Source organism: Canis aureus, chromosome 10, assembly GCF_053574225.1.
Source record: "Canis aureus isolate CA01 chromosome 10, VMU_Caureus_v.1.0, whole genome shotgun sequence".
NCBI classification, from domain to species: domain Eukaryota; kingdom Metazoa; phylum Chordata; class Mammalia; order Carnivora; family Canidae; genus Canis; species Canis aureus.
In genome coordinates, this window is record NC_135620.1 from 24,180,451 (window position 1) to 24,201,891 (window position 21,441).

Consider the following 21,441-nt stretch of genomic DNA (forward strand, 5'->3'; position numbering starts at 1 on the left):
TTCGATCCCGGGACTCCAGGATCACGCCCTGAGCTGAAAGCAGACGCTTAACCACAGAGCCACCCAGGCGTCCCGGCTTCACTAATATTAAAGACAAAACTTTCTGAGTAGGTTTATGATTAACAAGGCATTTTCTAAAAATGGGGAGTTGACTTACTGAAAAGAAGCCACAGAAAAATAGCTTAAAGTCTACCCTAACATCAGAGTCTCCTATCAAAGAATGCAGTATATTTCTCTACTCTCAAAATATATATATAAGCCAAGGAAATTTTGTTTGAAAACTGAAAATTTTCAATATTAAGGTCCCTCCCCACAAACAAATACTAGTAAAAATGAATGCAAAAATAATGCATTTTGAAGCTTATCATAAAGTATTATGTTCAGGGATGCCTGGGTGGCTCAGTTAAGCCTCTGCCTTCGTCTCAGGTTATGATCCCAGTGGCCCAGGACTGAGACCCATGTAGGGCTCCCTGCTCTGCTTCTCCCTCTCCCGCTGCCCCTCCCCCTGCTCATGAGCTTGCTCTCACTCTCTCAGATAAGTGATATCTTTTATCTTTTATCTCTCTCAGATAAGCAATATCTTTTTTTAAAAAGTATTCAGAAAATCTACAAACATTCCTATGTTCAAATTTACATTTTATTTATATCTCTGATGAATTCAGGGCCTATACACTACTGGAATGCTTAAACATTTAAGTATATTATTTGGTGGTTAATTCTGAAAACTTTGAAAGCTTTCATTTGATTTCCCACAAGCATGAGCTTTGACATTGTTATCCCCAAGAAAAGATTTCATTCAGTGGCAGAAAGAAAACAACATGAAAATATTTTAAAAGACCCAAAGACTATACAAATGAGAATTTTTTTTTTTTTTTTTTTACAAATGAGTATTTAAGAAAAAATACTAATAATGGGCATATGTAGTTGGAAAATAGTAATTTAAAAAGATACTTGGCTGTACACTGGAAACTAATGTTACATGTCAGTTATACCTCAATTAAAAACAAAGGAAGACCACCAGTTGGACTAACCACCATGATTACTGTTAGCACTAGTATTGGAATAATCTATTTCAGAAGATAAAAATAAGTAAGACATTAAAAGACTCATGCTATCGAATGAAATAGTCACAGTAGTAAAAAAAAAAAAATTTACTTACCTTTCCTGTCGTCTGACCATATAAACCAAACATCTCTCGTAACCTCTCTTCACTGATGGCTTCAGGTCTGTCAATCTTATTCCCAAGAATCAGTATAGGCACATTAGCAATGGTTTCATCTGTCATTAGTGACTGAAACAAAACACAAGATGTTGATATGAAACTGTCTAAAGAGCTCAATAATACAATATACCAAATGAGTAGCAAGGACTCATTCTCTATCATTATGTCAGTTTTGCCAAATATCTCTGGCAAACTTTTCCTACATTTAAAGTAAGCTCAGGAGCATCTCGCTGGCTCAGTCAGTAGAGTATGCAACTCCTCATCTGGCAGCTGGGAGTTTGAGCTGCAAGCTGGGTACAGAGATGAGTTAAAAAAAAAAAAAAAAGTTCAAGTTAACTGTAAGACTGTAAGCTCAATCTTTCTGTTTCCCTACAGCTCCTGTAAATGCTCAACTCTGCTTACTCTGTGAATCACTAAGGGACTCTAAAATACCTTGAAGGTGAGCAAACCTGGTTTCAATTCTAGTTCTACTGCTTATGAATTGTCACATCTTGGACAGATAAGCCTCAATAAAGTTCAGAGAATTTGGTATAGTACCACCTACCTTATGGAGTTGATTTGAGAATTAAAAGAGTTGGTATACACGTGCCTGGCACAAAGTAGGTAGTTAGGAATTCCCTGACCTTGTTCCATGACCACAGAACCTACCTGGACTTTCCCACATGAACAATTATTTGTCTGCCTGCTCTGGGCAGAGGCATGGTCAGATCAAATCATTGCTTGTTCTGTGGTCTCAGATCTAGCCCTGGCCTTCCTGGTTGATCCAGAGCCTCTTTACAAAGAATCTGACCTGGAGAGGGGATGAGAAGTGGCTACATGTGCCCTTACTCACTCTTGGAAGTGGTGACAAAGAGAGTATGTTATATCATTTCAGGTTCTGGCCAACTCCTGAAGAATATAGCATCGAGGATGGCCAGGGACTCAAGACCAAGCCATTGCAGGTATGCGGCAGACGTGAAATACAAAGGCACACCGTACAGAGTGAGCTTAGGTCTTCAGGAAGAAAGTCTGTATTAGTATGTCCTTAATAGCTACAACTACTCCAAGCTACTGTCTCTGTATTCTAAGTGGAGTAATCACTGAGCTCCATAAATTGCTAGGAGTTATATCAGAAACTGCACAAAAGCTGCACTCTGATACCTAGATCTCCAACCTATTTCCTCAAGCTTACCAGAGTGATTCAGCTATGTTTAGTTTTAGTTAACTTACATCGAGTTCTTCTTTTGATTCTAACAGCCTTTCATGGTCTGCACAATCCACCAGAAATACAATGCCATTGATAGCAGGAAGGTAGTTTTTCCACACTCTTCGAGCTAACAAAAACAATCAGGAGTTAGATTTTATTTGCTGGTCAAACCTAGCAGATAAGGTTTGATGGAAGAGTCCAACAAGATATCAAGTATAATTATCCCTTAGTGGCTACCACTTCACTATATACTCAAGTTAATCTTTAACCCAGGGTTGCCAAATCTTTCCAGAAGACCAAGGAAGGCTTTCCTTGATGGGAACAAGTCAAATATTTTACTCTGCCCCAATTCTCCCAAGTTCAAAGTAGAATTATTATTTGCTACCAATGGACGATGATACACATTAAGTTCACTGAATGACTATTACTATTTTAAAATTTTATTTATTTATATGCAGTATTTGTTTTTTGACATTTCAAGTTTATCAGTTTTTTTTTTGCCACTGATATATTCGGAGTCAGTGAAAGAGAAAATTAGTGGGTACAGATTTGTTAAGTTAAAATAATAAAAGCAAACTGTTATAACAGAAATTAACTAAGGTCAATGAAACCATTAGAGTAATTTTTTTCCAAGACATTATTTTTAGAAAAGTTTGAGGGGTGCCTTAGGAGTAGGCAACTTTTTTCTGACTTCAGTTTTATATCTTAAATATAACACAGAAATGAAGTCTCAGACAAACTGTATTAGGTTCCAGTTCTCTCTAACCATTAAACTCTGGAAAGTACTTCATATATATTTCAAAGAATGATTGTCTCAAGTGTGCATTCACTAACCACAACTACTCAAAATCTTTTCAACTCTTTGTCATAGGGCCCTGAAGGTGGGTTACTTGTGTGCAGATGGGGATAGCATGAGCAAAAGCACAGAGTGGGGAGCACACCAAGGTTTGGTTTGGTTGGAGTACAGAGAATAGGAAAGGGAAGAGTGGAAATTAAATAAAATGGGATCAGATTACAAGAATCCCAAACGCCACATCAATGAGTTTGGCTTCCATGTTGTAGGTCAGCCACTGAAGGTTTTTTTTTTTTTTTTTTTTTTTTTTTTAAAGATTTTATTTATTTATTCATGATAGTCACACAGAGGGAGACAGAGAGGCAGAGACACAGGCAGAGGGAGAAGCAGGCTCCATGCATCGGGAGCCCGACGTGGGATTCGATCCTGGGTCTCCAGGATCATGCCCCGGGCCAAAGGCAGGCGCCAAACCGCTGCGCCACCCAGGGATCCCCACTGAAGGTTTTTAATACAGAACAGTAGCATCATAATATGATTATGACAATCAGTGAGATGTGGATTGGAGCAGAAAATAGAGGCTAAATTTTGCTTACATGCTTTACACCAAAAGCAATTCAGAGTTAAATTGCTCAGGAGTATTATGAAAATCACTTTGGTTTAAAGCTTATCTGGTGGTAATAATTCTTTTTTAGTCTATTCTGGCTTTCCTTTAATAGAATGAGATTTCACGCACAGGAAAATAATAACCACATTTTTATTAAGCTAATTAAAATAAAGCAACTATAAGAGTAATAGTATCTTACCTTGAACATGTCCACCCAAATCAAAAGTTGTAAAGGTCATGCCAGCAATGGTTAACTCTTCTGAAGCTAAATAATAATATAAAATATTTTTACAACAAGAAAATCATCTGATTTTCCATTCATGGTTATGTACTGCTATTTAATGTTTGACTGACTTTAACCGCAAATAAGTTCAAATCAAACATTTAGGAATTGATAAAAGAATGTTGTAATTAGATATTCTCTAATTTATATTGACAACATAACACAAATAATGGTAATATTCTCGAATTCACTATCCATCACAAATCTGACATTCATTTTTCCTTCTCTATTTCCCCTGCTGAAAATACTAACTATTCAGATAACCATTTGGTGTGAATTCAAGTAACTGCTGTAATCTAATAATTTTTCTGATAATGCATCTTAGCTGATACCAGGAAAATAATTTTCTCCCATGCCTGTCATATTAGCAAGGGACAGTCTTTAGTGACACAGTTGCAATACAGATTTTTTGCCATGATATCTTCAAATTTTTTTCTGCTCCCTCCCTTCTTCTTCTAGGACTTCAAGTATAGGTTGGCTGGACTGCTTAGTATTGTCCCACAAGTCACTGAGTATCTGTTCTATTTTTTTTTTTTTTTTTTTTTCCATTTTTCTCTCAGTGCTTCATTTTACATAGTTTCTATTATATTGACTTAAGTTCACTGGTCTTTCCTTCTGTAGTACTAGCACTATTTTGCTGTTAATCCTATGTAATGAAAATCTCATTTCAGTCATTATACTTTTCATTTCTAGAAGTTCGACTTGGTTCTGTCTTCTATATTCCATTTCTTTCCTCATTCTGTTCATGTTTTCCTTCAGTCCTTGAGCACATTCATGCTCTTTTGGCATCCTCATCTGCTAATTCCATCATTTTAGTCCCTTCTGAGTCTGTTTCTACTGATTTTTCTCCTGGCTGTGGATCACACTATCTTGCTTCTTTGCATGCCTAGTAATTTTTTACTAGATGCTGGATTTTGTTGTAGTCTTTTGATGTAAAGTGAACTTTGTTCTGGCAGGCAGTTCAACTGCTTTCAGATCAGTTTTTGAGTTTCATAAGGTTACAATAGCCTTTACAGGTACTTCAGCCCCATTACTAAGGTATGATCCTTCTGGAGTCTCTATTGAACGCCTTATGTATCCAACCAGATCTCTCCCTTCTGGCTGGTGGGAACATGAATGATTCCTGGGCCCAGTTTGCTCTGAGAATTATTTGGTTAACAACTCTGCTACAATTACTCTTTCTCCAGAAAGTATTCCTTGACTGGCCATGGGGAGTTTTACCCTCTGCATAGATTGGTATTTAGCCATGAACATTTTTACAGTTCTTTGTGTATAGAGCTTCTTCCTCTTTAGTACTATGCCAAGCAAATTCGCATCACTTCAGTCTCCCTTTATTCTGGTCTCTGTCTCCTCAACTCAGCAAGACCACTGTGTTATGTTTGGGTTTCTTCTCCCTGCACCATGGTCTGAAGATGACCTCCTCTGTGATAAAACTTGAATAAAGAAAGGTTTGTTTTCCTTCTCTCAGGAATTGTAGTCCTGTGCTATTGTCCAGTTCCGAAAATAGTATATATGTTTGTCCAGTTCTCTAGCTGCTTACAGTAGGAGGGTAATTCCAGATGCTCTTACTGCCCCACAGCCAAAAGCAGAAGTCCCCCACAATTATAATGAAAGGTTCAGTGTAATTTTAACTATTCATAACAATTGTTGAGGCCCCAGAGTAGTTTCTTGTTAAAAAATTCTTCATGTAGGGGTGCTTGGGTGGCTCAGTCAGTTAAGCATCTGGCTTTGGCTCAGGTCATGATCCTGGGGTCCTGGGATCAAGCCCCATATTTCGCTCCCCCTCTCCTTGCCTCCCCCTCGTGTTCTCTCACTTGAATAAATAAATAAAATATTTTTAAAAGTATACTTTAAAATATATTTTAAAAAATATTTTATTTATTTATTCATGAGAGACACAGAGAGAAAGGCAGAGACATAGGCAGAGGGAGAAGCTGGCTCCCCACAGGGAGCCCAAAGCAGGACCCGATCCCAGGACCCTAGGATCACGACCCGAGCCAAAGGCAGATGCTCAACCACTGGGCCACCCAGGTGCCCCAAATAAGTAAAATCTTGTTGTTGTTGTTTTTTTAGATTTATTTATTTATTCATTCAGAGAGAGTGAAGAGAGAGGCAGAGACACAGGCAGAGGGAGAAGTAGGCTCCCTGCAGGAAGCCCGATGTGGGACTCGATCCTGGGTCCCCAGGATCACACCCCGGGCCACAGGTGGCGCCAAACCGCTGCGCCACCGGGGCTGCCCCAAATAAGTAAAATCTTAAAAACAATTTGTGTTCAAATGTGTTCCTTTCCATAAGGAAAATATAATGCTTGGTTAAAATCCCTAGTTTACTCCCTGCTTTATAAGAAGTCCAGTTTCATTAAGATACAGAAAACTTAATATTCCAGGGAGTTTGCCTCTTCCCAGTCACTGTCCATTCCTAGAAGTAATCTGAATTCTGTCACCACAGGCTTGTTGTGCCTGTTCTAGAATTTCATATAAATAATACCATAGGTAACTTTTTGTGACCAGCTTCTTCCAAGCAGCATAATAATATATACTGTATTTAACAGTCATTCTTCTTTCTTGTTGAACAGAGTTTCATTATTTATCCTTTTTTTTTTTTTAATGAGTATCTGAGCTGTTTCTAGTTTGGGGCTATTACAAACAAAGCTGGTATAACATTCTTGTACAAGGATTTCGGTGAACATATGTTTTTCATTTCTCCTTGATAAATACTTAGCAATGGAACTGCCAGATCATAGGGAAGATATATAGTAACTTTTCACATATGCTTTTGATTAATGAAAAATGTAAGATAAAATGTGAGGTGCAGGAAAGTTGAGATGACAACTGTTTTGTGCCACTGCTTTTACTCTTAGTACTTCAAACAATGTGTGACATAAAGTAGGTGCTCAATAAATATCTGATGAATAAATAAAGGAGAGCAACATCAAAAATTTAAAAGTGGGGGTGCCTGGCTGGCTCAGTCCATAGAGCATGCAACTCTTGATCTCAGGGTTGTATACTGGAATCCCGTATTGGGTGTACATTACTTAAAAATAAGATCTTAAGAAAAAAAATTTTTTTAATTTTTTAAGGATTTCATTTATTTATTTATAAAAAATATTTATTTTTTAAGATTTTATTTATTTATTCATGACAGACACAGAGAGCGAGGCAGAGACACAGGCAGAGGGAGAAGCAGGCTCCACACAGGGAGCCTGACGTGGGATTCAATCCCGGGTCTCCAGGATCACACCCTGGGCTGAAGGCGGCACTAAACCACTGAGCCACCCGGGCTATCCTCATTTATTTATTTGAGAGAAAGAGTGAGCGGCAGAGAAAGAGGGAGAAGCAGACTCTCCACTGAGCAGGGAGCCAATGTGGGGCTTGATTCCAGGACTCTGGGATCATGACCTGAGCCAAACGCAGCCACTTAACAGGCTAAGCCACCCAGGCACCCCTAAAAAATGTTTTTAAATTGATTACACCTAATATAATACCACTTGTTTCTTCCAATTGTTTAGGCACACAATTTATATACTCAACTTCACCATGATCATTTTTTAATAGTATTGTTCTTGTATCAGAATCTTATTTGCCAAGCCCTATTCTTCTCCTAATATAAAAAAAATTTTTTTTATCAATTTTATGAAATCTTCCCTTTCCAACTTCACTAAGAGCTCTATCAATAAAATGATACATGGTTTTTGTTGTTCTCCTTCCCTGTTCTCTGAATATTTAGTGAATTAAATAACTATCATATTATCTACTTTTTGATCCAGTGCTCAATTTTACACTCATTATTAAGGCCACAGTCATTTTTTCACAGTTAATTTGTGGATTAGGGATCCCTGGGTGGCGCAGCGGTTTGGCGCCTGCCTTTGGCCCAGGGCGCGATCCTGGAGACTCGGGATCGAATCCCACGTCGGGCTCCCGGTGCATGGAGCCTGCTTCTCCCTCTGCCTCTCTCTCTCTCTCTCTCTCTCTGTGTGACTATCATAAATAAATAAATAAAAAATATTTAAAAAAAAATTTGTGGATTAACTTGTTTTTAAACTCTATGCCTAAAAATATATAATTAAAAAACAAAACAGAACTTTAAGTCTACTTGATTCATAGTCTTTGCAAGTGAAAGTAAGGTTACAGGTATTTATCACAGGTATTTATAAGTTAGGCTTCTGTTCTAATAATTTTGTCACTTTAACATTTACTTTTTTGAACAGTATTATGACATAACTTTATATACTGGATGGTATGTATTAAGTGAGTTACAGAGTCAATATTAAGTATTAATGTCTTTCAGGTAGTCTTTCTTTTTCTTTTTTCTTTTTTTTTTTTTTTTTTTTTAAGATTTTTATTTATTCATGAGAGACACACACAGAGAGAGAAATACAGGCAGAGGGAGAAGCAGGCTCCATGCAGGGAGTCCCCCTCGATCCCAGGACTCCAGGATCATGCCCTGGGCCAAAGGCAGGTGCTAAACTGCTGAGCCACCCAGGGATCCCCTCAGGTAGTCTTTCTTAAAGAAACCACAGTAAATTATCTTTCAAATTGTTCTAAAGCTTTCTATAAATGTATCAGTATGTGCCCTGTTTTTTTTTGGAATTATTCTACAGTCTTTATATCAGATACTGTTGAGGTTTCTCTGAGTAGAAAATAACTGGTTAATAAATTGAGAGTTACCAGCAAAGTGTAAGACTATATAACCTGTCCACTGAATAAAGATTAAAAGTACACTTTTAAAACCTGAAAGAAACTGAAGTTATCTGAACAAGGTAATGGTAACTATTTATAGCCTAAGCAGTATTTGGTTGGATAGACCTCAATCATGTTATAATCCCTGAGACAGTAACTTTAATTCCTCTAGCTGGAGAAGGGTGTACTAATTGATAAGATAGGAGTATTATTTCAAGATCTATATATACTCCCAGGGAGTGGAGTGTATCAGCTATGATTTATTATAGTATTTGAAGACTAGGTCAAATCATAATTTATTCACCAAAAAACCCCACCAAAAAACAAAAAGTTTTTGGTTAGTGCCTATGAAGTGGTATCACTTGATAATGTAATATGTTGTATGTGGGAATATACTTACTGGGATGTAACGTGGGGACATGTTGTCCAAGTCTGTCATCTTTTAGCATGTGTAGCAATGTTGTTTTTCCTGCATTATCCAATCCAAGAAATACCAATTTACCAGTTTTCTTATATAATCCTGTAGAGTAAGAGCTATGATTAGTCAAAATTCTGACAGAGATTATCCAAACAAAAGACTTTGAATAAAAGAATAACTTAACATTTACAGTTAGATATTTAGATACCTTTCCTAATTATTCTAGATTTTTTAATAAAGAAACACCTTTTGAACTTTAAGATTTTATAAATTGCTTGAAAAAGTCTGGATTTCTATTCTAGTTTTAGTTTTGAAGAGTTATTCTATATCATGATTTGCTAATTCACATCGTTTTATTTTTTTATCTTTTTTTTGTTTTTTTACATCATTTTAAAACTAAATTTCGTCCCAGTCACTAAATGTGTTACCTAAACTTGTCTGCAAAACCACAATGCTGATTCCCTTTACAATTTAGGGATAAATATCAATGTCCTCTACTAGAGAAACACTGATAAAATACTTGACCTCATGTATTTATGAAGCTAGACCAAAAGGAAAATTAAGGAGATTTTCCATAGGCAAAAAATAAATTAAGCAGTTTTGACAATAAAAATCATAGTGAGTTTTTTTCAATAAAATGCTTAAGTCATTGTCAAATTTCCCTGAGAATACAGTTAAACTATTCACGGGATTGCATAAAACTAAAGCAGCAACAAAGAAACCAAGCACATAATTTTGGATGTATCAAGCAAGTACTGGTACAGGAAGTGACAGAAAAAAAGAACACTGACCAATATAGTAGTTTGGAATTTCCTGTGAAATTCCAAGTTGAGCTTTATTTTATTTTTTTAAAGATTTTATTTATTCATGAGAGACACAGAAAGAGAGAGGCAGAGACACAGGCAGAGGGAGAAGCAGGCTCCTCAAGAGGAGCCTGATGCAGGACTCGATCCCAGGACCCTGGGATAACACCCTGAGTCGAAGGCAGACACTCAACCACTAGCCACCCAGGCATCCCTATTTTCTTTTTAAAGGCTTTTTTTCAGAGCAGTTTTAGGTTTACAACAAAACTGACAGGATGGTACAGAGATTTCCAAAATACCTCTTGTCCCCACACATATATAGCCTCCCCCTTATCAACATCACTCACAAAAATGGTACATTTTTAACCAGCAATGAATCTACACTGATACATCATAATCGCTCAGTTACCTTAAGGCTCACTTGGTTTGTATATTCTGTATTTTGACACACATATAAGGACATAAATCCATCATTATAATTATCATACAAAGTATTTTCATTGCCCTAAAAATCCTGTATGCTCCGCCTATTCTTCCCACCCTGTCCCCACTCCCCAGCATCCACTCATCTTTTTACTGTCTCCATATTTCTGCCTTTTTGCCTTGTCAGAATGTCATATAGTTGTAATCAGACAGTATGTAGCCTTGTAAGATTGGCTTCTTTCACTTAGTAATATGCATTTAAGCTTCCTCCATGTCTTTTCATGGCTTGATAGCTCATTTCTTTTTAGTGCTAAGTAATGCTCCACTGTCTGGATGAACCAGTTTATTTATCCATTCACCTACTGAAGGATATCTTGGTTCCTTCCAAGTTTTGTCAATTATAAATGAAGCTGCTATAAAACATCAATATGCAGGTTCATGTGTGGACCTACCAAGGAGCACACCTGCTGGATTATATGGTGAGAGTATGTCTAGTTTTGTAAAAAATCCCCCAATCTTCCAAAGTGTCTGTACCATTTTGCATTCCCAGCAGTGAATGAACATTCTGCTGCTCCACATCCTTGTCAGTTTCTGGTGTTGTCAACATCTAGCTTTTGAAAATTCTTTTTTTTTTTTTAACTTTATTTATTCATGAGACATACATAGAGAGAGAGAGAGAGAATGAGAGAGAGAGGCAGAGGGAGAGGAAGAAGCAGGCTCCATGCAGGGAGCCCGACGTGGGACTCGATCCCGGGTCTCCAGGATCATGCCCTGGGCTGAAGGCGGCACTAAACCGCTGAGCCACCCGGGCTGCCCTAGCTTTTGAAAATTCTAAGAGGTATGTGAGGGCAACCTGGGTGGCTCAGTGGTTTAGCGCCGCCTTCAGCCCAGGGTGTAATCCTGGAGACCCAGGATCAAGTCCCATGTCGGGTTCCCAGCATGAAGACTGCTTTTCCCTCTGCCTGTGTCTCTGCCTCTCTCTGTCTGTGCCTCTCATGAATAAATAAATAAAATCTTAAAAAAAAAAAAAAAAAAAAGGTATGTGGTAATACTGAACTTTATGTTTCATGTGTTTAATTGTCAACACCCATGGAATTACATGAGGACTGGGACATAATAGCAAGCCCAAAATATATTTACTCAATCAATGAATGAACTTTTAAAGATTTTAGGTGTTGTAATTCAGGCTACCTATTTTTTAATAAGTTCATGCCAAAATAAAACCTAATTCTTTATCCACATTGAACCTTAAGAAGTAAATTGTAGGATGTCCTAATCTTTTGATCACCCAGTGACCAAGAGTTTTGATCCTAAGGGCAGGATTGTTTTCCATATTTCCTTGAGCTGGGATACTACATTTCTTATTTAATCATGAATTGTGACTAATAATTTTTTATACATTTCTTTTTAAGATTTTATTTATTTATTTGAGAGAGAAAGAGCACAACCAGGGGGAGCAGCAGAGGGAGAGGGAAAAGCATGCTCCCTGCTAAGTAGGTGGCTACATGTGGGGTTCAATCCTAGGACCCTGCAATTATGACCTGAGCTGAAGGCAGACACTTAACTGACTGAGCCATCCAGGTGCCCTGACATTTCTATTTCTTAAAACGTTTCTACACAGATTGTTTTCAACCAGTGCAATCACAATCAATCTTGTTATCTTTTTAAGTAGTAAAAGTGCACTAGATAAGATTCCAAAAGGAACACCTAGAACGTTTAAACTTTAATCTTTCAAGTGAGTTGGACTAAATTCTTATTTTGTGATAGGCACTGTTAAGCAAACTGCTACACATTATTTAATCTTGAAAATAATTCTTTGAAGTAAACATTATTATCTTCTTTTTTACAGATGGAAACAAAGGCTCAGAGTTAAACTTGCTCAAATGCTGAAGTTAGATCTGAGATTTAAAACCATGCCTGATGCCAAAGCTTTGGTTTATTTCATTTCTCTACACTGCCTCCTAGTATTAGTCCTATTAACCTTTTGCTCCTGCTTAGGCGGCAATTTATTTTGCTCTTTCAACATAGTTTAGCATAGATTAGTATTTCTATAAACTGAGATATAGATACCAACTTGTTACAACTAAGGTTATCCCAGTATAATGAAATTGAAAATGTTTATTTCTGACTCAATTGTCGCAAATATGTAACAAAATATCTCGATCTGATTAAAAAATATATATATTTTAAAGATTTTATTTATTTATTTATTCATGAGAGAGCCCGATGTGGGACTCAAACCTGGGACTCCAGGATCACGCCCTGGGCCAAAGGCAGGTGCTAAACCGCTGAGCCACCCAGGTGTCCCTGGTCTGATAAAAATATTAAAGAATTCTTGAGGAGGTAGTGTAGAGAGATCTGATATTTGACCCGTGGTAGAGTGACAGTATAAAATGTGAGGAATTTTTGATAGACACACACACAGAGAGAGAGAGTCTCTGCCTCTCTCTCTATGTCTATCATAAATAAATAAAATATTTAAAAAATAAATAAATAAAAAAAATGTGAGGAATTTTAAAAAGGAAAAAAAAGAAACCTTGTTTTTTAAAAAATGTGCAAACATTGAGGTCCAAATAAGATATAAAAATAGATCGACAAAATTTGATCTTACATTTTTATCCTTTTAATATGTAGTAATCAAACAAAATGTGTATTTTCCAAGCAAAATTTATTTCCTTTGTTAAGATGTTGTGGAAAAAGAACTATTTATATAGGAGATAATAATTCCTTAGTATGGTTGTGGCCAGTTAGGAATTATGTTGACAACTCTGTAATTATATGAAATGCTTCTCTTTGTTCTAGTTCAAGATGATGATTACATGGAGACTAAACTTAGGGCATGATTTGAAAATAGGAGACTGGAAATATCTTCATTAATTACTACAATAATAAAATTGTGTACGTTGTAACATAAAAGTTAATCAAAAGCTTGTTTCATTGGAAAATGTGAGAAGAGTGTTAAGAGAATGAGATGCTAAGATTTTTCCTTTTTAAAATCTATAAAGAAAACAAAATCTATAAAGAGAGGAAAATCTCTAGTCAGAATTGCTGGGTATACAAGTCTCATTTAGAAGATGATATGCTGGGCAGCCGGGGTGGCTCAGCGGTTTAGTGCCGCCTTCAGCCCAGGCTGTGATCCTGGAGACCTGGGATCGAGTCCCACATCAGGCTCCCTGCATGGAGCCTGTTTCTCCCTCTGCCTGTGTCTCCGTGTCTCTGCCTCTCTCTCTCTCTCTCTGTCTCTCATGAATAAATAAAATCTTTAAAAAAAAAAAAAAAAGAAGATGATATGCTGCCAGTTATGATATGCAAGGCACTTTATGGAAGTGCGTTTTATAATAACAAAAATAGTGCAGAGAATCCTGCGAGGATTAAATGAGATAAAGTATCTAAAAGCACTTAGGTAAACTGGCTAATCAAAGGTAGCTATTCCTGTAAATAATATTCCTATCAACAACCTTAAGGTGTAGGAATTATTTTTAATTTACAGATAAGGAAACAAAGCTAAGGCGGAGAAAGTAATGTACCCAAGATTACATAATTAAAAGGGATACAACGAGTAACTGAACACATTTGTATGATTTTTTTTTTTTTTCTTTTTCATTTGTATGATTTCAAAGCCCACATTTGCAACTACTGGGTTCTATATAAAGAAGCTTCAGACAAATAAGCACTTTTATTTAAGTAGGAATAAATGGGATAACAGTAGAGAAAAAAGGGCCAACATTACCTAAAAACTGTAGAACACTGCTGAAACCACTGTAAATCCAGTCAAATATGAAGGACATATCCAAATCTTACAGGGTCTGGAAAAGAAAGAGTTTTGAATTCAGTAGTCAACATTAAACACCTACAATATTAAACATGAACTCTGAGTAAAAAATCCTACAACAACCTTACTATAAGTAGTTAGCCATTTTTAACCAGGGTGTTCTAATCGGACATAGATTGATGCATAAAAAACAAAATGCCATTAAAATACAAACTAGTGGGGTGCCTGGCTGGCTTGGTTGGTAGAAGATGTGACTCTTGACCTTAGGGTTCTGAGTTCAATCCTCATGTTGGGTGTGGAGCTTACATAAAAAAAGAAAAGAAAGACAAAAAAGTAAAAGATCTCTTTCCATTTTTAAGAAAACAAACTAAAATAATTTTTTTAATTAAAAAAAAAAAAAAAGGAACTAGAGACCATTCTTTGCCAGTCAGAGTAGCAAACACGAAAATTAATTGTAACAGCCAGAACTGGAAAAGATGTGGTAAGAGAAGCAGTTAGTGGCAGTATAAATTGGTACAAATCTTTTTAACAATTAATTCAGCAGTAACATGTTAGTTATACTGTTTGACCCAAGAATTTTACTTTTAAGTTAATTAATTAATTTTACGTAAGCTCCACGCCCACTGTGGAGCCTAATGTGGGGCTTTAACTCACAACCCTGAGATCCATGCCTGAGCTGAGATGAGGAGTCGGGTGGCCCCCAAGAATCTACTTTTAGAAATTCTCCTAAATAGGGACATTGTTATGTATAAAGATGTTATTCAAAGCATTATGTAGGAAAAATTTTGGAAATAATCTGTATTCAACAGTAAGTTAAATGAAATCTATGTGATCAACCTATAACAGATTTACCAAAACCTTAGAATAGGGGAAGAAGTGCAAAGAGCTGTAAAAAGAAGTTTATGATAATGAAGTAAGTTTCTGGGTCTAATTATACCTATGTGGAGTAAAAACCTTTTCTGTTTCTTTCTGTTACTTTTGGTCTTTTGTAGCAAAATGGTACCAGGTAAATTTCTGGGTTTGTAAACTTTCTGGACCTTTTTCAAATTTTAACTATATTACTGAATGTTAAAAACCATTTTTCTTAAATCACAGTAGAAAATGCAGAGTATAATTCAGTTTAGCATTTACTTGATATGTGCTTGATAACTAATAAAGCTAATATGGAAAAAAGAGGGAAAAAATCCTCAAGAAATGAAAAATCACATATACAAAAATACACTTTCAGATCAACAAAGTTCATTTTCTAGAGCTAAATAGAACCCAGGCCCAAAAATTGAGCCTAAACAAGTCCAAACAATTTCAGAGGTTCTTCTCTCTTTGACATTCTTTAGACAAAGTGTGACATACAACACTGCTTTCTTTAACCACCTCTCTGTCAGGGGGCTGCCAATTTTGATCCAGACAGGCCCACCAAACTCAGAATTGCTAGAGGATAAGGTGTTAAGAGATTACATTGCCTTGAGACTGAGAAACAAAAGAGACAACCTACCTGCAGTTTTAGGAGGCTTAGAAGTATTTACTAGGGGATTCCCTGGATCCAGGCAATAGCCTCACCTCTCTTCCATCCCCTTACATGAACTAGCAAGAGCAAAATTTTGCTCTTGGAACCAGTCCATTCCTGACTGAGAATGACTCACAAATTATGAAGTTTCATGTGTTAGTATCACAAGAATGAGAACTAGAAGAGACACATGTATATGGAAGAATCCAGTACCTCAGAAGTTCTTATTTTACTTAAGTTGAAAATTATAACTCATTCTATTATTATTCTAGGTCATGTAGAAATTGAAACATGTAGTCACAGAAAATATATACAAGTGGCTTTTCTGAAGATTTTTAGGTAAGATACAGGTTTTTCAAAGAGAATCATAATTTTTACTGTAGATAATCAAATAAAGTACTGGTATACTGAGACATTTTACTTAATTCAATAATGATTACCAAGTTCATATTATGTCCAAGGTCCTGAGCTAGACACCATAGGGGATTAAAACATTGATGATAAACATGGCTCTTTCTCTTGAAAAGGTTATAGTCTAGGAGTAAGTTAGCTACACAAATGTAATTCAACAAAAATGTTAAAACGGAGTATGATAAAAAAAAAAACTGAGTATGATGATATTATCTAGGATGGTAATAACTTACCCTATAGAATTAGAATTTCAAAAAAAAAAAAAGAATTAGAATTTCAAAACTTATACAAACACAAAGAAAAAGAACTACTCATGTTGTAAATCAGAAGCTATTAGGGGATTAATGATCATAACAGCATGAAATCAGAATAAGAAGAAGTAAAGCAGTAGGAAGGGGGATGGTATGCTCACAAATGTACATTATGCTCTGTATAGAAAAAGAGAAAAACAGACTTCCTTGTCTCTACATCCAGAGTCCATTACCACAGTTCTACAGAGGCAACAAACTGTAGCTAAGGAAACATTTTTTGGATGATGTTCAGCCTGAATCTTGAAGATTCAATAAGAGTTTGCTAAGTAGCTGTTGTACTTTGTGCAGAGGTGTGAAACTAAGTGGGGACAGCAAAAAGTCAGGTACTGTGAAATGATGGGACAGTTTAAGGGACTGCAAACTTCGAGTCAGTCCACAGGTGCTCACAAGGGAGGCAATGAGTCAGAATGAAAAACCAATCTGAGACTAAATTTAGGCGTTTGGTCTTCATGCTTGCTACCTATAACATATAGACATAAGAAACAATACTGAATCAGTCTTTTGATTTAATAAAGCAAAAATTAGCATCTACCCCTATGAGCATTATGATTTGTCAAGAGGTTGAAAACAAGAGCTATGGAACCAGGACTTTACCACTTATTATCTACCTTAGGCAAATTACTTCAATTTCCTTACCTGTAAACTGGGGATAACAGTAGCTCCCTGAGATGGCTGTGAAGATTAAATCCATTACTAGACAAAACACTTAACATCTGACATGGAGGAAGCATTCGATGTTAGCTGCTGTTATTTCTTCTACCATGTAGCCTACATGACTAGGTACTTTGTGTATGTCACACTAAACACACTAACAACCTTTCTTTCTTTTTTTAAAAATATTTTATTGGGCAGCCGGGTAGCTCAGCGGTTTAGCGCCGCCCTGAGCCCAGGGTGTGATCCTGGAGGTCCGCCATCGAGTCCCACGTCAGGCTCCCTGCATGGAGCCTGCTTCTCCCTCTGCCTGTGTCTCTGCCTCTCTCTCTCTCTCTTTGTATGTCTCTCATGAGTAAAAAAAAAAAAAAAAAAAAAAAAGAATTAAAAAGATTTCATTTATTTCAGAGAAAGATAAGAGCATGAGTGGAGAGAGGGGCAGATGAGGAGGGAGGAGACTCTCCACTGAGCAGGCAGCCCAATGTGGGGCCTGATCTCAGGACCCTGAGATCACGATCTGAGCAGAAGGCAGATGCTTAACCATTTGAGCCACCCAGGTACCCCCAAACAACCTTTCAAAGTGAATACCTTATTATTAATTTTTTTCTAAGTAGGCTCCATGCCCATTGTGGGTCCTGAAATCAAGAGTTGAGTGCTTTAGTGGCTCTACTGAATCACATGCTTTACTGACTGGGCCCCAAAGTAAATAAATACATTACTGTTCCCATTTTACAGAAGGAACTGAAGTTAAAGTAACTAAAACTGAAGCATTAGTTATTGGCACATCTAAATTCAAACTTGAGTCTTTCTGACTTCCAGGTCCATTCCCTTTCTCTTACACTGTAGTAACTTTATAACAAACAGTTTTAAAGGCTTACATTTGTTTATTTTTATTTTTTTAATTTTTTAAAGGTTTTATTTATTTATTCAAGAGAGACAGAGAGACAGAGAGAGAGAGAGAGAGAGAGGCAGAGACACAGGCAGACGGAGAAGCAGGCTCCATGCAGGGAGCCTGACATGGGACTCGATCCTGGGTCTCCAGGATCAGGCCCTGGGCTGAAGACGGCGCTAAACCACTGAGCCACCTGGGCTGCCCTTAAATTTGTTTAAATGGTTACATACTATTTTTTGAATCACTCCAGCTTATAACTCTGACATGTAATTCCTCCTTCTCTCTCACATCCCACATCCAGTTAGTTATTCCCCAGCTCTATCAATTTCTGCAGTCTCAAGCTTTCTTTAATTCCTATAGGAGCTACTTAATGAAGAACCTTAAATCACATTCCCCAACATCTTAACCTCAAATTTTGTTTGTACCAGTCTGTAGACCCTCTTCAGAGTGGTTTCATGAAAATGTCATCTAGAGTTGACTTGTTGCATAGTCAGGGTGACTATAACTCCTGGCCTGCTGGGGATGGTCTCAGCAAAGTTATTTCAGTACAATTATTAATAGTGCTTCCTTTCACTCTTGAAAGCATGCTGATTAGGTGTGACATTATATGGCCACCCTATATCTGTGGATAGAGCCAAGGGAGCTGAGAAATGATTCCAATTCCTGGTCTAGTATTCCAGAACTTCCACTGTGTACCTCTGGCCCCTTTATGAGCTTAAATCTTTTCCACTTGTAGCTTTCCCTGGTTCAAAGTAAACCACTTGCCATTCACTACTGGTGACCTATACATTACCACCTTACAATCTCTGTCCATTCTCCTTCCCAACCAACATCAGAATTTCTGCCACCAACTCTGCCTAAAGGCCTCCTGCTTTAAGCACCAGTCAAATGGTATGGAAGAAAGGAGTTTTCACTTGAGATGGTTGTTAAGGGACACAGAAGGGTGGGAGAACCAACAGAACCCAGCAAGGATAGAAGAATTAGAAGAGGGGCATTTGTGTGGCTCTGTTGGTTAAGTGTCTTCCTTCAGTTTAGGTCATAATCCCGGGGTCCTTGGATCAATCCCCGTATCCGGCTCCCTGCTCAGCAAGGAGTTTGCTTCTCCCTTTCTGCCCTTCCATCCACTTGTGCTCTCCCTCAAATCAAAAAAAAAAAAAAAAAAGAACTAGAAGAGACAGTGGCAAAGTGGAAAGAAGTTCTCCATCAAGTACTACTGCAGAGTTGTCACAGCTTGCTTAGTGACAAGGAGATAACTGCTGAGAGCATGAGCAGCCCACAGCAGAGCAGTAGTCCAGGAGAGACTAAAGCCAGTACTACTTAAAGCACAGCAGACCTAGGTCTTGAGGAGTCATTAACTATGTGACCTTGGAACAAGCTAGTTTCTTTAGCAAACTCTCTCAGGGTGTTGTAAAGATTAAATGAGATAAAATGCACAAAATAAGTACTTAATACCTGGTTGCTATTATTATGGAGAAGTGAATAGGACAGAAGGTCAATAGGTGGAGATAGTAAGGCAAGATTCCTCTTTCAAAGAGTCTGAAATGGTATGATGGAGGGGATTTTCTTCCTAAGGAAGGCTAAATATGTTGGTAAGAAGGAGCTAGCGGAAACGGAGAGGTTAAAGATGAGAAAGAAAGGGAAGGAAGGAATTAAGCAAAAGGGGGAAAGTCTCAAGAGAAGCCAGGGCTGAGAACATCTCCTCTAAGAATGGAACGAAGGAGGTCAGGGGAATGTACAGTGGAGGTATCAGGAATCAGACTCTAGAAGTGAAGAAGGGGTATAGAGAATTTTCGGAGGAGCAGAGTGAGGATCTGAATAGCTATAGCTATTGTGGGGAAAAGATCAAGTTAAAAGACTGCTAAAAAGAGGCAAGTGCTTGGCTAGGGCTGAAAAACATTCATAGCACTGCCCATCTGCACTGCATGGATTTCCAACCTCCCCTTCTCCCTGCCACCCTCACCTCCCAGGGAGGATCTGCTTCACAGCACATGGAATGAATAGGGATTAGGAATGAAAAAAGACAAGGGGAACAGGAATTTGAGAGTACTAGTGAGAGGCTGAAGTGATTTGATCAAAAATTCAGGCTGTGTAAAAAAGGTATAAAGGCAGCTAGTATGTGGGGATAAACTGGGGAGCAAAGGTAGGCTTCTCACAGAAGAGAATAGGGGGAAAAATCTTATTGAAAAGCAACTATAGACAGTCATAGAAAAGTGAAAGGCGAGCAGAATTGTGTCAGCAAACTGGAGAATGTAAGGTTCAAAAATTCAAGAGGATCAGGTCTGGGTAGTGACAATTCCAAGGCCTGGGTCTGGCACAGAGAGCTGAAGGAAACTGGAGTGAAAGGGGAAGCCAGGCTATATGGTCTACTGTCCAAGTTGACAGCAGAATTACCTAGAAGAATGGAGGGCTAGAGGAAGCAACACTGAATCAAGTGACAAAGTCCTCATTGGAAGGGTACCTAGCTGGTTTATTCAGGGGAGAATGTGATTCTTGATCTCGGAGTTATAAGTTTGAATCTCACATTGGGGATAGAATTTACTTAAAAAAAAAAAGTCCTCACTGAAGATGATTTTTAGGAGGTGAGAGCTGTGAGACTGAAGGAGTGGAATGGGTGAGCCTTGAAGAAAAAAAGATTTTTTGCATAAAGATGTCCACATTTGCTGTTATAAAATTTGTCCCTAGAAAAATAATTCAATAACATATACAGAGAAACTTTATTTAGAATATAATGAGATATTTATATTTCTATAAAGCCATGGTTTCTAAGAATCTTAAAACAAGGTGGGAAGCATTAATCATTTTAATGTAGAAGTAAAAATGCCCAACTAAGAATAAAAGTTACATAGCCACAAACAGATATCCGAGCCCTGAGAACAGGTTACACAACATCATGAATACACTATTAGACATGTGAAAAGCAAAGGTCAAGAATAAGGAAACATATACACGTCAGCAGATTTATTTATTGCATGAACAACAAACAGGAAAAGTGCCTATGCAGATTAGAAAAGTGATCTACTCCTGTAACATGAAAATCAGTACAAAAGATTATAATGGAGCAGAACCTCTCAGATGACAAATAACTTCTTAAAGTCTTCTTCCATTAAACTTTCAAATGAAAGTTTAAGTTTATATGAAATTCCATTACATGAAATGTCCTGAACATGTAAGTTGTCAGTTAGTGGTTGTCAGACACGGGAGGTAAGGGGAACTGGGAGTGACTTCTAATAGGTACTGGGTTTCTTTCTGGGTGACGAAAATGTTCTGGAATAGAAAGTGGTGATGGTTGCATAACATTGTGAATATACCAAAAACACTGAATTGTATACTTTAAGAGGATAAATTTTATGAAATGTGAACTATCTTTCAAGAAAGCTATTATTAAAATATAAATAAAAATAAAAGCTCCAATAACCTAAAAAGGCAAATATAATACCAGAGTAGCACTGTAGAAATAATACATTATTAACTTCAGGAAGCAAAGGGTGG

The 21,441-nt window shown here is 37.3% G+C and overlaps 1 protein-coding gene and 2 long non-coding RNA genes across 6 annotated transcripts in view; 2 read left to right on the forward strand and 1 right to left on the reverse strand.

Moving 5' to 3' along the window:
* The window catches only part of LOC144322115 (uncharacterized), a 43,671-nt gene that overhangs the window by 9,594 nt on the left and 12,636 nt on the right, over positions 1-21,441 (forward strand). The window contains exons 2-4 of one of the 4 annotated variants that reach the window (XR_013387683.1): positions 1,598-1,661; positions 2,097-2,163; positions 15,960-16,026. This is a non-coding gene — a long non-coding RNA (uncharacterized LOC144322115). The other 3 variants (XR_013387684.1, XR_013387682.1, XR_013387681.1) reach the window with 3 other exon arrangements.
* Positions 1-21,441, reverse strand: part of SAR1B (secretion associated Ras related GTPase 1B) — a 29,971-nt gene that overhangs the window by 5,059 nt on the left and 3,471 nt on the right. Inside the window, exons 2-6 of the mRNA XM_077911719.1 lie at positions 14,142-14,217; positions 9,168-9,287; positions 4,005-4,070; positions 2,432-2,535; positions 1,160-1,291 (exon numbers count right to left, since the gene is read on the reverse strand). Of these exons, the coding sequence (XP_077767845.1) occupies positions 1,160-1,291; positions 2,432-2,535; positions 4,005-4,070; positions 9,168-9,287; positions 14,142-14,199 (480 nt within the window). The 5' untranslated portion in view covers positions 14,200-14,217. The remainder of the gene's footprint in view (positions 1-1,159; positions 1,292-2,431; positions 2,536-4,004; positions 4,071-9,167; positions 9,288-14,141; positions 14,218-21,441) is intronic.
* LOC144322117 (uncharacterized) lies at positions 2,177-6,991 on the forward strand. The gene is made up of 2 exons (XR_013387685.1): positions 2,177-3,484; positions 3,703-6,991. It is a non-coding gene; the product is annotated as an uncharacterized LOC144322117 (long non-coding RNA).